Below are 24,027 nucleotides of genomic sequence, written 5' to 3'. Positions count from 1 at the left end.
TACAAGGTATCATCTTAAAAATATGTGGCCAACAAAAAATAAATTTGACAAATTTTTTTTTCAGTTTAAGCCAGCAATCTGTATGCAATGAATCACAGTGGCTTAGATCATGTAACAGAGGCTACCCCAGACCTCTGAAAATACACAGCAGTGATGGTAAAGGAGACAGTAGAAAGAACCAGAGCTACCACGGCTCCTTAAATGTAAATGTTCCGCAGTTTAAAAACTACATATATTCTATCTAAAATGTATTCTTACTAACATATATACACATATATATGTATATATATATGTGTGGGTATATATACATGTATAGTACAGCCTCATAATATTTCTTTTTAAATGGATTTTACAAAAACAATGTGCCCTGTCTTCATAACTTGATGTACTATAATTGACATAATTTTGCAAAAACAGTTTGCATTAGGTTTAATAAAGATTTGACAAGCTTAATAACGTCTTCCCTTCTTAAGTTATAATTAGATTGCTTAAAGATACAAAGTCTGATCATGAAACACTCAAGAAAGATACAAACCACGGACACTCAGTTATGTATAAGTTGCAAGTTTGCTTTTAAAGAAAGAAAAAAAAATAGCCGATCGTTGCCAGCAAGTCATTCTCAAATAGAAATCGCATCATCATTTGAAAACCTCAGCGAAACTGAAAGATGATATTAAAAATACAAAATTAACTATGAGTATTTGATCATATACCTAAATATGCTCTTTTTCTTTAGCATTACTAGAAAGAATGTGGTTTTGGTGAATATACGATCTCATATTCTCTAACTTAAAACAGTGATATGGGCCTATACTACTTCAACTGTTAAGATATACATCTGGATGTCAACATAGTGTTTCAGCTTGAAGCTATTTAAGGCCACTTAGTTATGAACCCTGAACACCAGGTTTCACAGTGAAGATGCTGACAGGCCCCTAACTCAAAGGGCGCTACTGGATGCAGAGTTGATGCAGTCTATACACTCGGTCTACCAGACCCACCATCAACTACTGAGCTGAATTTGCAAATTGCTCCCGTCCTGGCACTAAAATCATCCTTGACAGAAAGAGCCTAGCATCCCCGAATAGTAGGCCTAAACTATTTTAAGGTTTTAGTGAGATACACCTGAAAGAAATGTTAAAAATATTTATTTCCATTTCCTTGACACCTGGAAGGACTGACTGTTTCAAAACTACAGAACTTTGGTAAAAAGCGCAGTGGTAATAAATAACTTTGCACGAAGGCCACTAGCTGTTTTGTATTTTTGGCATGTCGAATATAAAGGAAATAAGGACTCCTTTTAAAAGCCCAAATTATGTTACATGAACAATAGCAATACCAATCGGATCAGTATTCTTTGATATAACCTATTGTCATCATCATGGTGAAGCACTATTTTAAGTTATCAGATATCAGACCAGTCTGCTGAATGCATTTCTGGTTGAGTGCAGTGAACTTTGGGCCGCAAACCTAAAATATAGGCTCAATAAATATTGTGTTGAACACTAGATTTCTCAGCGATTTTTTTTCTCTCAGTCGGGGGGGGGGTGAGGGAGGAGGGAGCATGTTCTAAGAGCATTTAGCTCTCTGCGTTCCACCTGACAATATCATAACTTATTTTGTACGTAGCTCTGGATAGGATAGCCAAATTGCTGTCACCACGTTTGAAAGGGGGGACTTCTTCATAGTATTTCCTCGGTGCAGATGTATTTGATTAGGTTGAGAGAGGATAAGAAGCCTGCTATGGTCATGCGTTTATTCCCAAAGCAAGTTATTTTGAAAGGGTTGTTGTTACATCATTGAAATGAAAATTATAAAAGTTGCTGTCCAAAAATCTGAACCTCCAGATATCCATATTTTTTTTTATTTAAACAGAGAGATAAAACTATTAGGGCGAATCTCAATGGTCTTTAACTCAATGTATCACAAATTTTAACATTGTAATAAGCCCTATGTTATCAATGGTCTGTTTACTGTTTAAGGAAAAACAGTGCACTCTGTGATTAGAAGGCTTAACAATAGAGAAAGAAGTTCACTTTCAGAATCGTTTTAGAAACTAGTTAGGAAATCCAGGTTCCAGATCCAAGAAAAGTTCAGACTGAATCACGCTCCGTCTTTTATACCCACATCTTTTCCTGCAGAATACTTGTACTCAAAAATCAATGCACCATGCAAACGGCCAGCCAATTCAGTACAGTTATCCCTAAGCACATCCAACACCAGAAGGGTGCACAGAACACTGGACATTGAATTAATTAAGTTCAGTTTTTACACCTTAATGTAAGCCCTTGCATTATACAAAATATCTACTTACTTACATGTCCCTCTATTTTCATTTAGGTTTGGGAAAAGGTTTTATTGTTCAAATAATGTCTACTCTCACAGAGGGTACTTAGAAAATTCCGGGCCCTTGGCTGATAAACATTGTAAAAGATTCCTCTCAATGGAAAACCATTTACTGCAACTTCTCCTTTTCACATCACAAGAAGAAAACATGAATCGCCAAAATGAATGCTCTCAAAGGGGAGAAATGCGACGTGCGTTCTCTTAGGACCACTGCTTGATCCAACTGCAAAAGGAAACGGGCCCGCCACAGTGCCACACACACCCCCTTCCACAACAATCCATTCAGATTTCTGTTCAGATAGCAGACCTAGAGAGATAACTGCTCTAATTGACCTGGGCCCCTCTTGCTGCTCCACCCACACATGGAATCCGAATTGCTGCGTGGGGTACCGGGTGATCAACAACTGGGAAATGCAAGGGGCCCGTGGGAGTTTGGCACCGGTGTCCGAGATGAAGGAATTGGCACAATTCCGCCTTTTTTTTTCCCTTTCCTCTCTCTCTCCCTTTCTTTCTTTCTAGATCATTCTTAACCTGCTCTACACAGATGCTGGGTCCCAGGCTCACCCACTAAAACTGGATGTACCCATGGATTCATTTCTCTTGCTGGCTCCCAAACTCCATCCCTAGCGTCTGGACCAGCGAGAGTGGACAGTCACCCATCCACCACAGTCTATTCTGGGGGGGAGGGGGCTTGGAAGGGTGCTTCACACCACCACCACCATCTCTCATGGCGCCGGAACCCCAAACTGCATCACAGATATGACCAGAGACTGGGGACCCGCACACTTTCAACCTGTCCGCAGCTGCGCGTGACTCCCACCGCTATGGGTGCTGGCAAGCTAACGGACTCGGCAGAGGAGGCCGCGGGAGCGCACCTTGGAGCCCAGGCCTCCGGCGGGAGCCACCCACCGACCTCCCCAAGAAGGGACATCTGGGGGTTCTGGCTCCTTCAAGGCAAATAAAGTTTTCACCTCTGTTTCATTCTGACCAACCGAAGTTCCACCACAGGATTCCTCCCAGGAGGAGTGAGGCGGGAGGAGGCAGCCTGAGCCTTGATCCCCTTCCCCGATGCTCACTCCCTTTCCCGCACTCAGAGATCCAGCGCCCCGAGCCCCCGCAGCTGCCGGGCCTCGATAGAAGCCGAGACCCCGGCGGCCCCGCCTTCCTCCAAGTAACGGGAACTGGAGCCGGCCAAGGAGGGCGCGAATGTCCCCGTCCGTCCCCGCTCTCCCGCGTTCATCCCAAGTTTACTGAGCACCCTCAACCTACGCGCCAAGGCTGGCTGGCACCTCATTCCGCCCCAGACACAAGCGCCCTCGGGTACCGGCACCCTGCGGGCATCCGGGCCAAGCCCGGGAGCAGCTGGGACTGCCAAACGGCACCCAATCCGGGAAAGGGACGCCTAGCTCGGGGTAGCGGCCTGCGGCTGCGGGGAAAGGAGCGCACGGGATCCCGGAGAAAGGAAGCCGGGATGTCCGGGAGGAGTGCGGGGACCCCGGGGTGAAGGGGGCTGGAGGAAGTTTGCAACTCACAGCGGGCACCTCGGGGCGTCTGGGGCCCCAGCAGGGGAAGAGGCAAGAACCATGCCTGGGAGACGTGAAGAGTGAACGAGCAAGGGAACCTAGGCTGAGATGGTAGTGGGCGCACAGGTGAGAAGGGGGATCTGCTCGCGGTGACCGCTGCGGGGTAAGAAGATCAGGGCCACCTCGGTCCTCTGAGTGGGGCCACCAAGGTTAGAGTCTTGGAGGGCACCCACGGGCACCGAGACCACAGCGCGGAAGATTCCACCGGGCCTGGCCAGGGGTTGGGGGTAACCAGTCTCTTACCTTGAAGGCCACGGGCAGGGTCTTGTTGCACCGCCAGTGCGAGGGCAGCACGGAGCACAGGAAGTTGGGGCTGTCGGTGCGGACCAGTTCGGCCGGGTGGTCCGCGATGATCTCCACCATGGTGCGGTTGTCGTGCGGCGGCCTCAACCGGGGCACGGCTGCCGCCGCTGCTGCCGCCGCCGCTGCCGCTGCTGCTGCTGCAGCCGCCTCCTGCTGCTGCTGCTGCTGCTGTTGCTGCTGCTGCTGCTGCTGCTGCTGTTGCTGCTGCTGCTGCTGCTGCTGCTGCTGCTGAGCAGCCACTACCGGGCTCACGTCGCTCATCTTGCCGGGCTGCAGGCTGCTGGAGGGGGGGCTGAAGCGCCGGCTGGTGCTCGGATCTACGGGAATACGCATCACAACAGCCACAAGTTAGCGAAGTGGCCGGGGGAGGGGGAGGAGGGTGGAAATGGGGGGCGAGGTGGAGGAAATCGAGGGGGTGGAGGCGAGACGGGGGCGGGAGGGGGGAGGAAGAGGATGGAGGTGACGGGACAGAAGAAGTGAGAAAATCAAGTTCGAGAAAGCCGAGTGCCGGCGGAGTCAGCTGGGGGCCGGCGGCTGGCGACCCCGTACAGTCGGGTGGCGGGTGGGGACACCCGAGCGGGGCCGATCTCCACCGGGAGGCTTGGGAGCCCCCGGCGGTGGCAGCAGCGAGCGGGACTCGGGGGCGTGTTTGTCCCAGCCGAGGCAAGGGACTTGAAGTTAGCAGCTTGCAGTTGTGGGGCCCCTCGGGGCACCGTGTCCTAGGTGCGCTGACGACCCACTCCCGGTTCCAGTTCCGTAGTGGAGCCCGGCAGGTTCAGCAGTCCATCTCGGCGGCGCGTGTGACCCTTCGCTGTCCGCCACCGCCAAGCCGAGCGTGGCTGTCCAGCTCGCAGCGCCGTCGCCTGCCGGCGCCTCCTTCTCCTCCTCCGAGGCCGCTGCGCGCTCCCCTCGCTGCCTGCGCGCTCCGAGTCCTCCGGCCGCCGAGTCCTTCCTTGCCCCGTTTCTCTCTCCCTCTCACTCGCCTCCGTCTACCTCGCAGCCCGGTCCCTCCAGCTCTTTGCCAAGTGCCCCGGGCCCCCCTGGCGTTTCAAGGTGCCCGGAGGTAAGTGGGGGGTGGGGGGGAGCGGATCTCGGGGCGACAGATCTGGAGCCTGCGGATCGCAGCCGCTGCCGCCGCCCGCCGGCCGCCAGAAGCGCCGGCACGCTGCGCTCGGCGCCCGAAGTTGGAAGGAGGCGGTCCCCGCCTAGGACATCGCCGCCTGCGTCCTCCGCTCCCCCTTCACCCCCAGGACCAAGAACCTCTTCTCGATCTGACTACGATGAAGCTGAGAAGCTAGAGAGTCTCAGGCTGCTCCTGCTGACGTTAATTTTTCGTTATAACTTCAGGAGTGGAGGAAGGAAAATTCTCAAGTGTCCGAGTTGACTTCTGAGCACTCTTCACCCTTCCCCCCCAACCCCACCCCACATTGGCTGGGGCGGGGGGGGGAAGGTTTTTACAGACTTCGGGGGTGGTTTTTCCCCCCTTAGGTGACATCAGAAAAGGGTGACAGGAGGGCATGTCAAAATAGTTTTAGAAACTCTAACGGATGTCTGGACATTTTTATTATACAGTCCTTCTTGTCATTACTGGAGAATAAGGATGGGTTGCTTTTTTTTTTTTAAGAAATAAAAAAAAGACAGCTTGGTAATTAAAATAAGTTGTAAGTTGCAAAAACGCTTGCTGAGAAAGGGGAAATACACAGCGGTTATCCATTAATTTTCCAATCTTTTATTAAGTCCAGTCTTCGTCTCAGACTAAGTCTAGTGTCTTAAACTGTCTTCCTCGCCGCTCCCCACTTTGGAGGAATAAAAGTAAAAGGTAAAAAATGGTTCAGTAATTATTTATTTATGTATTTGTTTCCCGGCGTTTTGGGGGTAGGCGATTTTGGAATCCCCAAAAGGTTGTGGTTGAGAGATGAAGGGGTGTGGGGGGAAAAAAGCAGCAGTTTTTACCTAAAATGTGGTTTTTGGAGGCTGGGATTTCTAATGATTAGGTTTTTGTGGTTTATATAGACACGACCCAAGCTAAGGCGATCATTATGCTGATGGGAGTCAGAAGCACGTGGGTGTCTCCGACCAGCCTCAAATTCTGAGCCTTCAAAACAAATCAAACAACTTGCGGCGCCCACAGAAGCCGGGAAATCCGCCGGAGGCTGCTACACCCCAAGAACTAGGCAGAAGCAATATCGGGCCCGCTCACCTCTTGTGTGATGTCTGTTATGTCTTGCTTAACCGATTCTTTTCAAACTCCCAAAGCTTCCAAATGGAATCATCTACCAAAGTCCCGGTAGCTCCTAACAAGGTAGTTGACACAACTGGGATTTGGTGAAATCAATGAAGTAGTCCCCTTAGAGGACTGAAGAGGTAACTTATTTCTCACCATCCATCATTATTTAAAACTCTTCACATAGCCACTAATTGGTGCTTTTATTGTTGGGTGCAAAGTCCTCCCAAGTTCTGCAAGAGACCTGTCAGGATCCTCCCTAGCGGGTTTTGAAGGGACGCTGCCTCTCTGAGCCCCCCCCCCAGCCTGCCCGCGCGCCCGCAGAGCATAGAAAAGGTCCCCAGGGCGCCAAAGAGGTTGTTGGTGCCTCTGTGCGCTAAGAACTTGGCGAGTACAAAAAGTGGATTTTTGTGCTCAGATGATCTGGAGACCTGTGTTCCTGTGCCTGGGAGGCGCTCTGGGGACTGAGGAGAGGACAGAGCTGGGTGTGACTGCATGCCCTCTCACAGGCATAAGGATGACACTGGGGAGCACTCCTATGCCCTTCCCCTTTGAGTCACTGTTTCGGCCACCCCTTTCTGCTCGCTCTACCTACAACTATGCCCCTCTGTCGGTCTTTCCTTGTCTCTTGTTTGCTCTCTTTCCGGATTCTTCCACTAATCTTCCTCTCAGACTCTCCCTGTGCCTCTCAGTCTCCCTCTTCCTCCACTGCCTGCTCCTCTATGCCACTGGAAAGCAATTCTGTGCCACTAGCTATCACTCACACACACACACACACACACACACACACACACACACACACACACACGACTTCCTCGTGCTGAGTGGCCTCCTTGTCCCTAGAGCTCCCGGTCCAGTCTGGGACCACTGAAACCACTTATCCCAAAATACACTGCAGGTGCAGCGAGAGTTGCTGTGCTGTCTCTTAAGGGTGTCACTTTATCTTTTTGATCACAGGGGAGAGCTCTAAGCCTGAATATGCCTCGCCCTGCCTGCGCATGAGCTAATCTCCCCAGCCATAGACTTCAGCCTAGAAAGGGAAGTCAGACTTCCTAACCCATCTGAGAGAGAAACTGCACCCACACTAACTTGCATCCTCACAAACTCATACCCTAACACCATGACACAATTACATGCATACCCCTCCTGTCCTTAGCGGGACAGTTTCCTTTGGTGGCACAGCTTGTTTTCATAGCTTCTGGGATTACAGAAGAGGGGAGAGTCACCAAAAACGGATAGCATCTGCAGTCAGAGATAGAAAGTCGCTGGGAGAGGGCATTTCGCCCTCCTCCCAGGAAACCCACAGAACAAGGAACTTCCAGAAACTGACAGAACTGAGAAACTGACCATGTTTCAAACAAGGGCTCCCAGAGTTGGGCTTTTTCCAACAAGAAATTCTGGGGTTGTTTGAATATAAGAAATTCTACCTTGTGGACCTTTGCTTTCCCACCATTGCTGTTTATTACCACCGCCATTCCTCATGCCCCCCTCCTTTTACTTGATGCATAATGAGACATGCAGGCCTCAATGGTTGGGGATTTTAAGGGCAATTTAATCAATGGTGAGATTATTTATTTTAATTAATCATATCCGGTAATTCGGCTTTATAGCCTTCCTGGGCATCTTCCCTCCATTAAACATTTCAGTACAACTAATGTAAGCAGCTCTTGGAAGTTCTCAGTCTTGGATCCCTTAAAATATCCTACAGTTATTTATAATGTGGAAATGAAATTTTCCACTGAATGCCCTAACAAGGGCTCAGGTATCTGGCACAGTGGATTTCAGTCTGGTTTCAAGAGCGTACTTGCTCTCAGCTGGAACTGGCGTGGTCTTGGCTCTGAGCACTGAACTTCAAGTAGGAAACATTTCCACAGCCCCTTCCCTCAAACTTCCCCTAGCAGTAAAGGCATAGGAAAAACGTGGGGCTTTTGCATGTGTGTCCTCACTGCTGCTGCAGTGAAATGCTTGGTCTCACCAGGGGCTGGCTGAGAACACAGCTCACTCAGTAATGAGCTTACTGCTTACTTACAGCAGGGGCTTGAGGCCCTGAAGACCCTGCCTAAGCCCCACCCACCCAAAAATCAGAATAAAATGGCGTTTCAACTCCAGTGCTGGGAAGGCAAGACAGGCTAATCCCTGGGACTTGCTGCCTAGACAGCCCAGCTGACTCAAGGGGATCCAGGCCAGTAAGAACCTGTCCCAAAGGACAGGGTGGATTACGTGTGAGGGATCATACTAGAGGTTGACCTCTGGCCACCACAGGTATGCATGTACCCACACATACATCCTACACACACACACACACACACACACACACACACACACACACTCTACACATACACAACCTATATAAACACACACACCCTATAAACACATCCTATACACACACCTTACACATACACTCACACACTCCCTATACACACCCTATATACATATTTTAAACACACACACCCCATATCTTGTACACACAAACACACACATACATACACACACACTTTTTTTCTTCATTTTTTATTGGATATTTTCTTTATCTACATTTCAAAGATTTTTCCCAGTTTCCCCTCTAGAAACCCCCTATCCCATCCCCCCTCCCCCTGCTACTATGACAGTGCTCCCCCACCCACCCACTCCCTCAGGCCTCCTTGCCCTGGCATTTCCCTACAATGGGGCATCAAGCCAGGACCAAGGGTCTCTCCTCACACTGATGGCTGAAAAGACCATCCTCTGCTACATATGTGGCTGGAGCCACAGGTCACTCCATGTACACACACACACACACACACACACACACACACACACACACACACACCTTTAAAAAAAAACACTAGATTCCTCTTCACAAATATTCTTCTTTTCAGTTGTATGTTACAGTACTAAAAAAAAAATACACTTTTCTGAAGATTTGACTACCACAAAAGGTACAAACATAGCCCCTTCTTAATGTTTAATATAACTGTTTTGTGATAATACCTGGCAACTCTAATTCTCCAAAGAAAGTGTGAGTTTAAAACAATTTCTCTCTCTCTCTCTCTCTCTCTCTCTCTCTCTCTCTCTCTCTCTCTCTCTCTGTGTGTGTGTGTGTGTGTGTGTGTGTGTATGTGTGTCTGTCTGTCTGTCTGTCTCTTTCCTTCCCCCTTGCTTTCCCGTCCTAATCCCTTCCACATTATTTTATATGCTTGGTTTTTGTTTTGTTTTTGTTTGTTTTTTTTTTTGTCTTTTTTCATGATGAAAGGTGAAGAAAGGCTCTGTAAAAATCTTAAAATACTTTTCAGTGAGCCAGCTAATAAAGTAGGATGGCCAGCGGAAAACTATGACCATACTGAGTTCTCTGCTCTCGTGCATGTATATGTGGCGGGGAGTGGCAGGGGTGGCAGGGAAGGGAGGTGTTGAAAGCAAAAAGATCTTTGGAGAGTTTCCTTTGGGGTTTGGTTGTATGAGGCTAGCCTGGAGGATGGGTACTGTTACCCAACCAACAGTTATAGCAGAGCCCACAGACAAAATCTGGACTAAAGACTCTTCTTGACGGGCCTGTGTGCTGTGATGTCCATGCATGTTTGTACCTTCATGGGTAAACCGTGTGACTGCATGTGTGTGGATATGCATGCAGAGGCCCTATGGTTGATGTTGGGGAATCATCCTGGATTGCTCTTAAACCGAGTAGCCAATTCGAAATGGGAATGCCAGACTCATACCCTCTCTCTTGCATGGCAAGAACTTTTTAAAAATTATCCTTACTCACTTTATGCAAATGGGCGTTTTGTCTGTATATACGCCTTGCAACACTCGAGTGCCTGGTACCTTCGGAAGCTAGAAGAGGGTCTCCCTGGCAACGGGAGTTGCAGATGGTAGTGAGCCACCATGTGGGTATTGGGAATTAAACCAAAGTCTTCTGGAAGAGCAGCCAGTGCTGTTAACTGCTGAGTTATCCTTCCAGCCCATGGGAAGCATTCTAACCACTGAGCCACCTTGCCAGCACAGGTAGGATTCACTAGGTTCGTTACCCCCTTTTCATCCACAGCGCCACAAAAGACACAAACGGACACGCTGAGAAGTTTCTGGTGTGCGGGGTGTTCACAAGTCCTACCCGCGCTTTCAAGACAGCTTAAGAACTCCCGTGATTCCGACATGCTTTTCCATTTTAATTTTGGACAGTTAAAGGCTGCCTGATTTGTTTTAAGCCCAGTAAATTTTTCCTGTTGTCAGTGGACCTATAACAATTTGCATGGCTGTAAAAAGAGATGAAATGTCTGTAGCGGAGGGCTTAGCATCATAAACCTTTCCTGGTTCTAGTTAACGTCCCCATGGGTCATTTTCAGGCACTCGGAAGGGTACAGCATTGTCGTAAAATGGGTGATGCTTGCCATATGACCCTTCCAACGGCATAGGTGGAGCTCCTGTGGAATGTGTATGCTCTTAAAGGGGGGCTTATATTTCCTTTGACTAGAATGCCAACGTCCTAAATAATACCCCGTTACCTGAAGACCAAAATTCTAAAAGTCAGTCTGACTTCACTTTCCAGAGTTTAGGAAAGTGAAATTAATTTTCCTTAATTAGCCTGCTGGCATTTAGGTGGCTTTTGGTGTGTGGCAGTAGCGATGATCAACTGTGGAATGTCCTATATAAAAAGTTTACGGGGGTCTGGGATGAAATGTATGAGAACCCCTAAAATTAAAGGTTTCCTGTAGGAATCCTTTCCCATAGGAATCTTATCAAATGCTCTCCTCTTACCCTAAACTCACCAAAGACAGCGCTGTTCAACTAGAATCCCTCGCGCCCAAGGTGCCAGGGCTTCATTTTAGACCTAGGGTGGACCACGTGTCATGCCCAGATAATGAGAGAAACGGAAACAATGATGTCTTTGGTCCAAATAACAAAGTACAAAAAGCACCATTTTCACCGTGTCGGAAATTCCCGTTACAATCGGAAGAAGTGGAAAAACAAACTGAGTGTCAAGAGTCCAACTCTTTCTACCAGCTGACTGTACACAAGCAGCCCTGCGGTGTGAGGTCTACAGTGTGAGGTCTGTGTGGCGAGGGTTCGCCCTCAGAAACTGCCTAGGGTGTTTCTACCTAAACCTCCCTGCAATTAGACATTTCTCGAAGAAAACACTGACTTACTCCTTCCTACCTAGGATCAAGTAAACCATAAACAATGGTCCTGTCATCTCCTCCAACTTTTTAGTGACTGTCCTAACACATCCTTTTGACAGCCAGATGGGGACTGGGCAAGCATTTGAATGGCTTCAGCAGGCCAGCTGCGATGTTTTCACGTTCGAGTTAAGTAAAATACGGGAATTTTACTTTCTTTTAAAAGTGGGCAGGACTTTCTCCCAATCACATTCCTACCGGAGATTCTTCTTCCAGAGCTACTGTTCTCCCTCCTAAGTGTCAGTTAGCAACTTTCTGCATCTTGGCTCAAAATTCACCCATTTTATAGTTGTGTAGAGATCTATCTGGGGCCCATCAACTCTTTCTCTTTACTAGAAAGAATTTTCATTCTGGGTCTCTTGTATCTACCTCAAGTCTCTGCGGTGTTAACACAGGTAGCAGTTCTAGCTACTGCCTCTTCTCCCAGCGCGCGCGCACACGCACGCACACGCACACGCACGCACACACGCACACGAAAGAGCGCGAGAGAGAACTACTCCAATCCCAAGTGCTACAGCAAAGCTAGCTTGTCCGGCTTCTCTGAGTGCAAGCAGCACATATCAACCAAAAGCCGTGAGCAGCAGCAACCCCCGACCCCACCCAAAACTAGACCCTCCCATCGGGGTTCTCCATAACAATATTTCTCTCCTTAGACAGCTTCGTCCAGATGCCTGCTGACCACCCATCCATCCTCAAGTATTCTGAACTACAGAAGGTCTGGATCTTAGCTTTGCATGCTCAGAGGTGAGGACTCTTCCTCCGTTGCCCTGAGATTAGGAGATGTGTTCTATTATCCCTCTTGCTTGCTTGCTTTCAGTCCCGAGGATTGAACTTTGGCCCCAGTCATTACTACTTTATCGGGCTGTATTCTTAGGTTCATTTCCCTAAGTTTATTTACTTATTTATTAGACAGGGTCTTGATAAGTTACTCGGGTTAACCTTGAATTCTCTCTGTAACCCCGTAAGGCACAGAATCTGAGGTCCTCCTGCCTCAACCTCCAGAGAGGCTGGAATTGTGAGTTCAGCTCTCTGACTCTCTGTCTCTGTCTCTTTCTGTATTGTTTGTTCTTTCCTTTTGTATTTTTTTTAAGATTATGATATGCATAGGAATGTTTTGCCTTTATGTAAGTGCGCTAGGTGCCAGCAGTGCCCACAGTGGCCAGCAGAGGGCATCAGATATCATGGAACCAGAGTTACAGCCTGCATAGGCTGCCATATTGGTGCTAGAAATCAAACTTCGGTTCTCTGAAAATGCTCTTAACAGTTAAGTCATCCCTCCAGCCCCCACTTCCTGTATTCTTTATGCTTCGTTTACCTTTGTTAAGTCAATCCCTTATTATTTCAATCCCCTGCTATAATCAGTAATTCTTTAAATTTTTCTTGGTTAAATTATTCTGTGATCTCTCTTCAATGGACTTGGACATGGAAAACTAAGGCTTTCCATGGACTAACCCCCAGCAGGGCCTCAACTACATTGGTTCCACCTGGATTACCCCCTGGGGTTGTATGATGAGCATTTTGAGCATGTCTATTAGATTACTTATGTCTACCTTATAGAGAAGTGCAGTTAGAAGATACACACATTTAAGAGATGAAGATGCTGACAGAGACAAAAGGTAGATAGATGTCTTAAAGCATGAGGTGAAACTAGTCGGTATTTTCTTCTGGAGTTCTCTTTCCGTATTTCATAAAATTCTAGAGCCCATGTGATAATGAAAAGGTACATAATTATGGGCAATGGTAAATGGAGACAGTTGGATGTATATGTATAAATACATGTAGGTTAATATATGTGTGACAACAATCATTAAAGATATAGGGTTCATGAATTTAGGAGTGGGTGGGCCTGGGAGGAATCAGAGGAGGGCGGGAAGAGTGGGAGTGGTGTTGTAGTACTCATGTATGAAGCTCTCAAAAAATAAAATAAAGTTATTTTTAAAATACAACCATCTGTAATGGGATGCCCTCTTCTGTTGTGTGTGAAGATAGGGACAGTGTACTCAGATACATAAAATAAATAAATAATTTTTTTAAAAGAGAGAGAATTATGAAAGAAAGAAAATAAAGCTAAGACAGCATGCAATTAAACAAAATAAATGGGTTGAATATTGCCAATTCTCTGCAAGTTTTTAATATGTCACATACATCTTCGATCTCCACGAGAAAGATGTAAAAGCAATGCTAAGAGTTTGTTTGATTATTGCTTCTGAAGAAAGTTCAAGGCCTTTGAAGTATACTGAGTTTTTTGTTTGTTTAATGCTAACTTAACTGAATCAAAGTGGGAGGGCTTGAGTTAGAACCTTAAAGTGCCGTCCCTATCTATAAAGGTATACCATGTAAATAGACAGTCATCCCTGTCTGTAAACTACTGTGAAGTATACGGTTGGGCTGTTTACATCAGTCACTCAGTCCTGGTACCATGATTCTCACTTGTGCTCATCTTCACAAGAGGAAAGTTACTGAGGCTGCCTTGAGAAGCCACATTCTAGCTCTTGTCCATGACCTATCCCAACAGCTTCCTCTGCCCCAGTCAGGAGAGGTTCTCTAGTTAGAGCTGTTTTCTGGGGGAAGGAAAAGTATGAAATTAAGTTTTAGATTCCCCACTTTGTTTTAAATTTTCATACTTTGCTCATCATGGGATTTTATGGCATCAAGATTGATTTTTAAGAATATTGAGTTGTCAGAGATGGCTCAGTAGGTAAGACCACTTTCTGATGGTCTGGAACATAGGACTCACACACACAATGAGTCACCTACAACTCAAGTTTCTAAATAAAAAAATTGCATGTGGGGACCTTATGATTATTTTTATGTAAGACTTCCCACAATGTGCCATATTCAAGGAACTTTTCCAGAATTGACATGATTTATTCTGCTTAAAATGTATTATTCTCATGGCTACTCAAAGTATAGGTTGCGTCTAGTAGTTTTATTTCTAGTCCTTTTCTTCTCCCGTTTCTGACCTATTCCCCTGGTGTTTATCCTTACTAAAGTCATTATAGTGTGCCCATAATGGTGTCATGGAACCTGATAGAGGTGTTAGAATTTAACATACATTGTCATTCACAGTTCAATCCTGGTCTCCCTGAAAACTAAAAATTCTTTTCAAAGGCAGCTCTGATCCAATTGGACTGTGGAGAATAAACTAATGAGAGAGTTATCAGAACCAGGGCTCGTGAACAACAGAGCATATCATACAGTCAGCCTTGAAAAATGGAACGACTTTCAATTTTTAACTTCTCTTTGCAAGCATTTACAAATGCAACTATAAAATTTTCCTTCTGAGAGAGATCTGGCATAAACATTGCAGTCGAAAGCCAGACCCTCTAAGAACTGTCACCTTTTGACTGTCCGTGTTAAAATGATGAAACTGGAAGAAAATACTTGGAGAGTTGTTTTGTGCTTGTCACAGAAAGGAAGAAGTGAAGGATACCCATCTAAACAATCTATCGGTCATTCTGATTGCACATGCATGGAGAGGAAAATTCAGCTCAGTCATTCGCTCCACCTTTGAAATTATTTATCATATGAAAAACATATGTGGCCTTGGTAAATCTAGTACAAGCTACTCGGTTTTCTGAACATCTCCTTCGGAGAGTATAGAATTGGAAGTCAAGGAGGGAGAGGGTTGGCCTTCAGAAGGTTTCGGTTGGAGTGGATCCTTGGTCTCCTTTTGAGGTCTCAGACAACACGACCTGGGGTGGGGAAGTCTTTTTCATAGAACACATCCAATGAGAATGGATGCAGCTACAACTTGGGGAATCTAGCCAGGTGGCTCACTGTAAAAACCTGAACTGAACCCTAGCCTAAAACATGATATGGCCTCAGATGTGTCTCTGTGTGAAGATTCTATAAGTCCCTCAACACTGAAATGCCCACAGTGTCCAATTCGCTGTTTAGGAAGGAGAAGACAAGGGTGACCTTTGTGTTTCTGAAGCTTACAACCTTTGCCATCAGTGTACGGGATTGGAGCTTCTACAGTGAGAGGAGCTGAGCTAATTTTTTGGTCTTGTTATTCAAACATAGGGGTTAGCCCTAGATAACCCTGAAGAAGCAGAAAGCCTAGCAGACACTGTGTGATTAATTTCGATTAGGAGATTGAATGAATATACCTATGAAGGCAGAAACTTGGGTCTTAAAATATATGAATCACCATTTTCTTCTTCGGTCTGTCCCTTCATTCTGTTAATGATTTATTAGTCATTATGTCCGTTTTCTCCATTGACACCACCTTAAAACAGGTCTTTATCACCTTGAGTTCAACTGTCATAGGTGTGTGGTGTGTGTGTGTGTGTGTGTGTGTGTGTGTGTGTTTGTGTATGTGTGTGTATTGTGTAACAATTAAAGAAGAGGCCATAAATCCCGAAGGGAATCAAGGTGCACAGGAGAAGTTGAAGAGGGAGAAGAGGGAGGATATAGTGTAAACAGTGCTCACACCTAAAATTCTTAAAAAGATTAAATTAAAAGGTATCTCCTGGTTGCCACATAAAACCCATATGAATCAAGGGACCAAGTGCACCAATTTACGTGATGCCTTCAAAGACACATACTTCAAAGGACTAAATATTCATAATAAATATCTATCAGAAAGTATAATTCACTTCTATTTTTATCAATTATATACTGTAGCAATCGTAATAGAAAGGAAATCATGAATGCTTCTTTAAAAAATATGTGGGGTTGGGGATTTAGCTCAGTGGTAGAGCACTTGTCTAGCAAGCGCAGGGCCCTGGGTTCGGTCCCCAGCTCTGAAAAAAAGAAAAAAGAAAAAAGAAAAAAAAATATGTGCGATGTCATATGCATGTGTGTGGAGGTCAGAGGTCAAGACCAGGTGTTTTCTTTTATGTCTCTCCCCCTTGTTTCCTTGAGTCAACATTCCTAAGTGAACCTAGAACTTGCTGACTGAGCAAGACTGCTTGGCCAGAGAGCCCCAGGGGCACTCACGTTCCTGTCTCCCCACTGCTAAAATTAAAGGTGCCCACCACCAGCTTTCTGCATGTGGCGGCATGAACTCAGGCACTATACTGACTAGACCATCTCTCCAATCCCCCAAGTCTTGTTTGACACAAGGTTTCACTCACTACGTAGCCCTGACTGTCCTAAAACTTGCTCTGTAGACCAGATCGGCCTTGAATTCACAGATATCCCCCTGCCTCTGTCTCCTGTGTGGCAGAATTAAAGGTGTGTGCTCTATGCCCAACCCCCAGAAACATTTTAATCAAAACTCATATAACCTAAGACAGTTAACAAGGTACGATTCCAATTTAGGTACGTTTTTCTCCTTTCTGGGAAATAGTTAAGTGTTATTAGTTAAATACTTAAGGCATAACATATATATTAAAATGTCTTATGACAAAAATTAATAAAGTGGTATTAAAATAAAGAGGATAAATTGAGTGACAATGACCTTGTCCATACACTTTCTGAGTGGATGAAGGTGACTTTAAGGCCTTATCTCACTGTGGAATTTACATTGTGCCCAAAAGATCCTAAAGGAAAGCTTCATCTGTTTTAAGTGTCAATTATTACAATAAACTATAAATAGCAATCTTTGTAACTATTTAAACATGATATAACACATTAGGCATTTTATCACTCAAGTCTGAGATTACATCATTTGTATGCAAATGTTCATATCCTTCTAATTGCTGTGATATATACACACATATATCACATACATATATTTATTTGCATATATATACAAATTCACATACTACGTATATATAGACACACATATACATAAAGCAATATTTATTAAAAAAGAGGTGGTCAAGAATTGGGAGTGCATGGAAGGAGCTAGAAGTAAGGAGGGAGGGAGTTATGTAGAAATATATGCATGACAGTCTCAAAAGATTTTTAAAAACCTTGTCCCTTGTATGTAGATAATCATAAAAAGCAAAGTGTGGGAAACATTCAACCGGGGAATGAATTAAGACTGTGTCACATTCATCCAAAGAATATTAATCCAACAACATAAAAAGGCATGAACTATTGACAAATACTGTGGCTCAGTTGAGTTTTGAAAACATGGTGGGATGGGAAAGATGTCTGAGTGGTTAAGAGCGCTTGCTGCTCTTGTAGGGGACACAAGCATTGCTCTCAGAACCCATATCATGTCTTATAATTACTTTTAACTCCAGTTCAAGGGGGGTCCAACGCCTTTAGCCTCCCTGGGTACCTGCACTCACATGCCTATACCCACACACAGATAGATACACACCCTGGAGTAGTTTAAGTAGGAATGGCCCCCATAGGCTCAAATACTTGAATTCTTCCTCATTGGGAAGTGGTACTACTTGAAAGAGATTAGGAGGTGTGGCCTTGTTGGAGTGGGCGTGGCCTTGGAGTGGGTGTGTCACTTGGGGGAGGGCTTTGGGATCTTAGAAGCCAAAGCCAGGCCCAGTGGCTTTTGCTCTTCCTGCTGCCTGTGGATCCAGTTATAGAAGTTTTAAGCTCCTACTCCAGCACCATGTCTGCCTGCTTGCTGCCAGACGTTCTGCCATGATGACAATGGACTAAACCTCTGAACTGTTTGTAGCAACGAAATGCTTTCCTTTATAAGAGTTGCCATGGTCATGGTGTCTTTTCACAGTAACAGAACATTGACTAAGACAGAAACGCATAATTAAAAATGAAATATATCGTTTAAAACTTTATAGTAAAAAAAAAAAAAGAAGCCAGACACAAACGACTACAACATTTGTATTCATTTATAATGAATGGCCATGTCTTTCCATTGCTGTGGTAAAACACCTTGACCAAAAGCATCCTGAGAAATAAAGGGTTTAGTTTTCTTACACTTCCACATCACAGCCTGTCATCAAAGGAAGTCAGGGCAGGAACCTGGAGGCAGGAACTGAAGCCAAAGCCATGAGGAATGCTGCTCAGTGGCTTGTCCTATAGCTTTCTCATCTTGCTTTCTTAGACCATCTGAGAGCCCCTTCATAGGAGTGGCACTGCCCACAGAGAGTGGAAACCTTTCACATCAATCATACCAATATCAATCAAGAAATTACCCATAGACCAATCTAATGGAGGCATTTTCTCCTTTAAGATTTCCTCTTCTTAGGAAGATCTAGATTTTGAAAAAAAAAAAAAACCCAAAAAAACAAGCAACCAAACAACAAACAAAACAAAACAAACAATCAAACAAAAAACCAGCATAGCCTATAACTAGGATGTCCTTGGAGATAGAAAGTAAATTACTATTAGCCAGGGGCCAGTGGACCAAGAAGATGAGGTTTCTTTAAAGGGTAATGAAAGAGGTTTGGCACTCGGCAGTAGTACTCCCCACCAGTCTTCTGAGTATGCTTAAAGCTATGAAGTCATATGTTTTGAATTTTTTAATCTATTTTAGATGTGTACGAATGCCTGCATGCGTGTCATGTGCACTGTGCATATGTTGTGACCATGGATATCCGAAGAAGGTATAAGATCCATTAAAACTGGAGTTGCCTTGTGAGTGCTGGGCACTGAACCATCTCTGCAGCGCTTGAATCATGGGATTTCGAAACAAGGACTTCTGTAATATAGCTTAGTGAGTGAGCTCAGCCACCAAGCCTGAGGATCTGCCTTCAAGCTCCAGAATACACATGGTGGAAGGAGAGAAAACTAAGGCCCAAATGATTTTCTCTCGCCTACTTGTGTGCACCAAGGCACACACAAATATAATTTTAAATGCTATTTTATAGAAATCATATCTTAGTTATAACTGAATTTACAGGAACCGTTCACTGGGCACTTTAATTACGCAGTTATTCCCTGGAGAAGCTCTGTGTTCTTTAAGAGAATGTAGAGAAGTATGGAAAAACCAGGGACATTTCAGAGTAGGAGAGAATTTCCTGGAAGTGGGATTTCACACTTGGCTTGCAAGTCCTACTTTAGTCCAGAATACCCACCTGTCCCCCTCCCCATCATTTAAAAAAGTCACTGTCGTTGGGGATTTTGCTCAGCGGTAGAGCGCTTGCCTAGCAAGCGCAAGGATCTGGGTTCAGTCCCCAGCTCCGAAAAAAAAAAAATAAAAGAAAGAAAAGGGAAAAAAAAGTCACTGTCTTGGTGAGTTTCCACAGTAGCAACTGTATCCCCATGGCCCACATCAGAACTTCTACTGTCCTGGCTTCTCTCCATCTCTCTAAGGACTCACCATGTGTTGTACGTTTACCTGATGTTACTTATTTGTTTATAATCTAACCTCTCCCTTCCTCTTTCCTCTCACATGGAGGCTGTCAGCTCAGTGAGATCCTGAATGTCTTGTTTACCCTGAACACCTAATGCTCAGAGCAGTGGGCATCCCATAAATGTGAGCTTGACTTCAAGGATGGGATGGCATAATCAGACGCAGCAAAGGTATTCTAGCTACTGGCATGAAGCCTCACCACTGGTCAGCTGGGTCAAACAGACCTCTACAAATTAATAAATCAAAACAACAATGAGGGTAATTGATTTATAATTAGCCGCTAAAGATGAATGGAAAATCACCAATCCTATTTTTGTGTTAACAGTAGACTTAACAAAATGACAAAAGGTGCTCATTGTGATTGGTTACTCTAACCTTGTCCTCATGGTTTGTTTACTTATCTAGACTGTTGGGGATTGAACCCAGGACCTTCTGTGTACTGGGATAAGCTGTATTCTCAGCCCGCATATGAGTCTTATAAATTTAGGAAGAAAACTGTGCTGTGAATGTGAATTGTTTCTTTAAGGTGCACTACTCCTAATATGTCACGTTCTCTAGCATTTACCAAAAACAAGGATTATTACTAAGTAAAAAAAATATTATTAAGTAGCTATTTAAGAAATAATTGTCATATCGTAGATTTTAAAAGCCTTTTATAACTGGGGTTTTGGCATTTTGTAACATGTTCTATAAAACTTGAGAAACGCAGGAGACGCTGATTAATATATACCAACTAAGAAGATGGCATCTCGGGGATCTCTAGAATCGCTTTCACTTTCTGTTTAAATATGAGCTTTGGGCGAATTTCTCTGGGAGACGATCTGACATTGGCATATCTCTCAGAAGTCGTGCAGATTTTTGCAACTTCAAGGTCGGCGTGAGGCCATATGTAAAATGTGCCAGTAGCCAAGGCAATGCTTCATTTTTAATGTGTCCCTATACCAGCATCAAATAAGGAAGTAGGCACGTCAGAGAGGATAAGAGATGTTTAAATTATTTTCAGAAACTGAAGTGGTAAAAAAAAAAAAACTTCAACAGGCAAAGAAAAGTGAAGAGCAATAGATAAACATTCAGAGGAACTACTACAGCAGACGCTAAGGGCGTCATCAACCCATGCTTTTGCTTCTCGCACTGTAACCGGATGCTGAATGAAATGTTGCTTGGTACTCCCCAAATGACCACTGGAACCCACAGCATTTTAAAGTCCGTAGAAGCCTGGGCATTCTTAGGATCACTGGGTGGGAGATGAGAGCTTTCTGTGTGCCAGATGGGTACGGAAGAAGTTACCAGTGTCATCTAAACTGTATCTTGTTCAGCAGGGTTGCACACCAGGACTGCAAGTGGACATGGGGAGAGGGGACTTGGGTGTCAGAGTTTCCACATTAGGCACCTAACAGTGTCTGTTGCTCCTTAGTGAGAAAGTCAAGACCCCCAACAGTTAGTCCCAACACTATCCAACTTAATTCTTACAAAAATCTAGTGAGGTGGCATGATTTAAAAAAATCACACCTCTTCTTCATAGTAGGTAGTTTGGAAATATGGTCTCTGAGAAGGCACAGGACACACGGGACACTATCTGATGTGATAAAGGGTGTGGGCATGGACCCAGGCATGGCGACACATACCTGGGATCCCAGCATTTGAGAGACGGAGGCAGGAGAATGAGGAGCTCACGTTCATCCTTGCTACACCGTAGCGTTAAGGGCAGCCTAGATTATGAGGGACTGTAGCAAGACAAACGCCGGAGAGCAAAGACTGTATGAGTGACTGGGAAGACTCTTCTTGTTCTCGCAACCTAAGGAGGTTGAGAGGACCTCAAGTTAGGTTAGTCAGGTCGAGTTAGGACACGAAGGTGGTGTGTGTGGTTAGAAGGCGACACAACACACAACACAAACTGCTTTCCACTGGAATTAAATGAGGGGAAATCACAGCAGAGATTCTGTGCCAGGAGATAATCCAGAACCGAAGACACTGGGGAGGGAGGCTGGGCGCGGGGCGGAGGCTCGACGGATTTACTTTTGATCCTGTTTTTCTAGTTTCTCATTAGGAAAATGTCAAGCAAATTATGAAGTTGCACATTGTCATCATCATCATCGTGTGTGTGTGTGTACCTGAACATGCCTGTGTGTGTGTGAACATACACATGTGTCTGTGGAGGCCAAAAGAGGGTGTTTGAACCCTGGACCTGGAGTTCCAGGCTGTTGCCAGCCATGCATAATAATGCAAGAACCAAACTAGGGTCCTCTGCCGGAGCAGCGAGCGCTCTTAAGCACTGAGCCATCTCTCCAGCCCCGGGGGTTGTTTTGACTGTACAGGCCAGCCCTGTGCTCACCGCCTAGCTGCTACATGAGCCCAGGTTTGCACTAGTGTTCCACCTTGAGAGGTCCATATGCTGCTCTGAAATTCTTCACCCCTCCTTCCTGTAAATGAAGTGTGCCGCACACAAGCCCTTATGCAAGCGGCAGGTTAAAACAGTAAGAAGGGGGGTGGGGTGGATTCTACACACAAAAAGATACATAGTTTCCCCATCAATGTCTGCGTATTAGTTGCAAGGCCCCCTTGGATACCAAATTGTAGATGTTCAAGTCTCTCCTGGAAAATGGTGTCCCATTTGCCTACAGCAAATAGCCTCGGTGTAAATACTACGTGGCTTGCTGTCATTGTGTTAGCAAAGAGTGACAAAAAGTCCATACATGCTCTGCACAGACGTGTTCCTTAAAACACACCCCAGATCACAGATTCAGAGTGTTTGTTTCATAATTGTAAGGGATAATAGAATACAATATAACTCCCAGTTTAGTGGAGTTAGGCATCGAAAAGCAGAGGCAACCAAAGGACCATTAAGTCTTGGGGATTAGAAGACATCTGGTAAGGAGCAGAGGAGTTTGCACACGTCAGGAATAGAGAACTAAGTCCATTTGATTTACCTGTATCTTTTAAGGAACAGCTAAATGTCAGCCGATGCACAGATTACCACTGGGGAGGGGGTGCCATTTACTGGAGCTAGAAGTGCTCCATAACTATAGATAGCACGGGTAGAGGGCTGGAGGAGGGGATGGAGGAGGGGGTGGAGGAGGGAGAGGAGGAGGAGGGGGCAGAGGGCACAGAAGAGATAAGACCTTGACTTGTGTCAGAGGCTCAGTTCCTACCAGTTCTCGCTATTCTCCACCTCCACCAACACCCAAGAATTTCCCCTTCCTTCTCTCCCTGCTTCCTTTCTTTCTCTCTCCCCTTCTCCCCCCTCCCCTCTTTTTCCTTTAAATGAGGAAGGGAAGAGAGCAAAACGGAGATAGAATGATAAGAAAGAAGCAATAGGAAGAGGAGAGGGGGAAACCAGGGACCGGGCCCTCGGTCTGCTTCCAATGTGGCCTCGCTCAGTTTCTGTGGAGACTATTCATCAGCAGAGAGAAAGACGGAGGAAAGCAAACTGGGAGCAAAGGGAGTAGCGCTGTAGGAGAGAAGAGAAAATGTCATGTGAGGGATGCTATGAAGTTACTACCTTTTCAAGATGTCCTTCCTATCCACAAAAATCTCAACTCCCTCTCAGCAACCCGCCTCACAGTCCAGGCAGGCGGTGACTCTTTAGTTTACTCTCCTAGGCACAAACTTCCAACAGTTCTGCTGCCGTAAGAGACGCCCCACAGGAGTCACCAGACACTAGATTCAGCAGGGGCTTTTTGTTGACTGTGACATAACTTGGAAAAACGACGGAGCCACACCTGGTCTCCCTTTTGGAACCAACGAACTTTCCTTAACTTGTTGGGTGTATTATAACGAGCTGCTTTGGAGTCTGGCTTCTTAAACTGTGGGCTGTGAACCTATTTGGAGTCAGAAAATTGAATGTGGCGGCTGTGAGATTTTTTTTTTTAACAGTAAGAGAGTTCTGACCAAAAATTAACCCCAAATCAGATATATAACCCTGGATGTTTCCGGCAGGTCTTACGTGTGTGGCAGCACGCCGCTCCACAGCAGCCTTGGTTGTAGACATGCGCCATGTGCACTGCGCATGCTCTCACAGCACGCAATCGCACTGACCCTGGGCTCAGCGTCAAGGCTATGTTTTACTGTTTGCTATGATTTGCAGGGTTTTTATTGTATATACAAGCTTTTCTTCTCTTACAGAAACAATGGTTTAAGTACAGTGACTTTTAATATTTTCCTACCATTATCTCTCATTAGAAGAAATATCAATTTAGTGTATTTTTTGGAATGAAATACATTAGAAAGTTTGATTTTAATTCTGTTCGG

At 45.3% G+C, this 24,027-nt stretch overlaps 1 protein-coding gene and 1 long non-coding RNA gene across 17 annotated transcripts in view; one reads left to right on the top strand and one right to left on the bottom strand.

Moving 5' to 3' along the window:
* Window positions 1–24,027, bottom strand: part of Runx2 (RUNX family transcription factor 2) — a 326,063-nt gene that overhangs the window by 242,695 nt on the left and 59,341 nt on the right. For 12 of the 16 annotated variants that reach the window (XM_087567020.1, XM_087567026.1, XM_087567022.1 and 9 more), the window contains 1 exon segment: window positions 4,173–4,549. In XM_087567020.1, the coding sequence (XP_087423146.1) occupies window positions 4,173–4,549 (377 nt within the window). 16 annotated transcript variants of the gene reach the window in all.
* On the top strand, window positions 4,205–6,061 carry LOC120094793 (uncharacterized). Its single transcript, XR_015629428.1, has 2 exons — window positions 4,205–4,579; window positions 4,985–6,061. It is a non-coding gene; the product is annotated as an uncharacterized LOC120094793 (long non-coding RNA).

The sequence above is a fragment of the Rattus norvegicus genome, chromosome 9 (assembly GCF_021556685.1).
Source record: "Rattus norvegicus strain SHRSP/BbbUtx chromosome 9, alternate assembly SHRSP_T2T, whole genome shotgun sequence".
NCBI classification, from domain to species: Eukaryota; Metazoa; Chordata; class Mammalia; order Rodentia; family Muridae; genus Rattus; species Rattus norvegicus.
The sequence above is the reverse complement of the archived record's forward strand: the minus strand, read 5'-3'. Positions and strand labels throughout refer to the sequence as shown.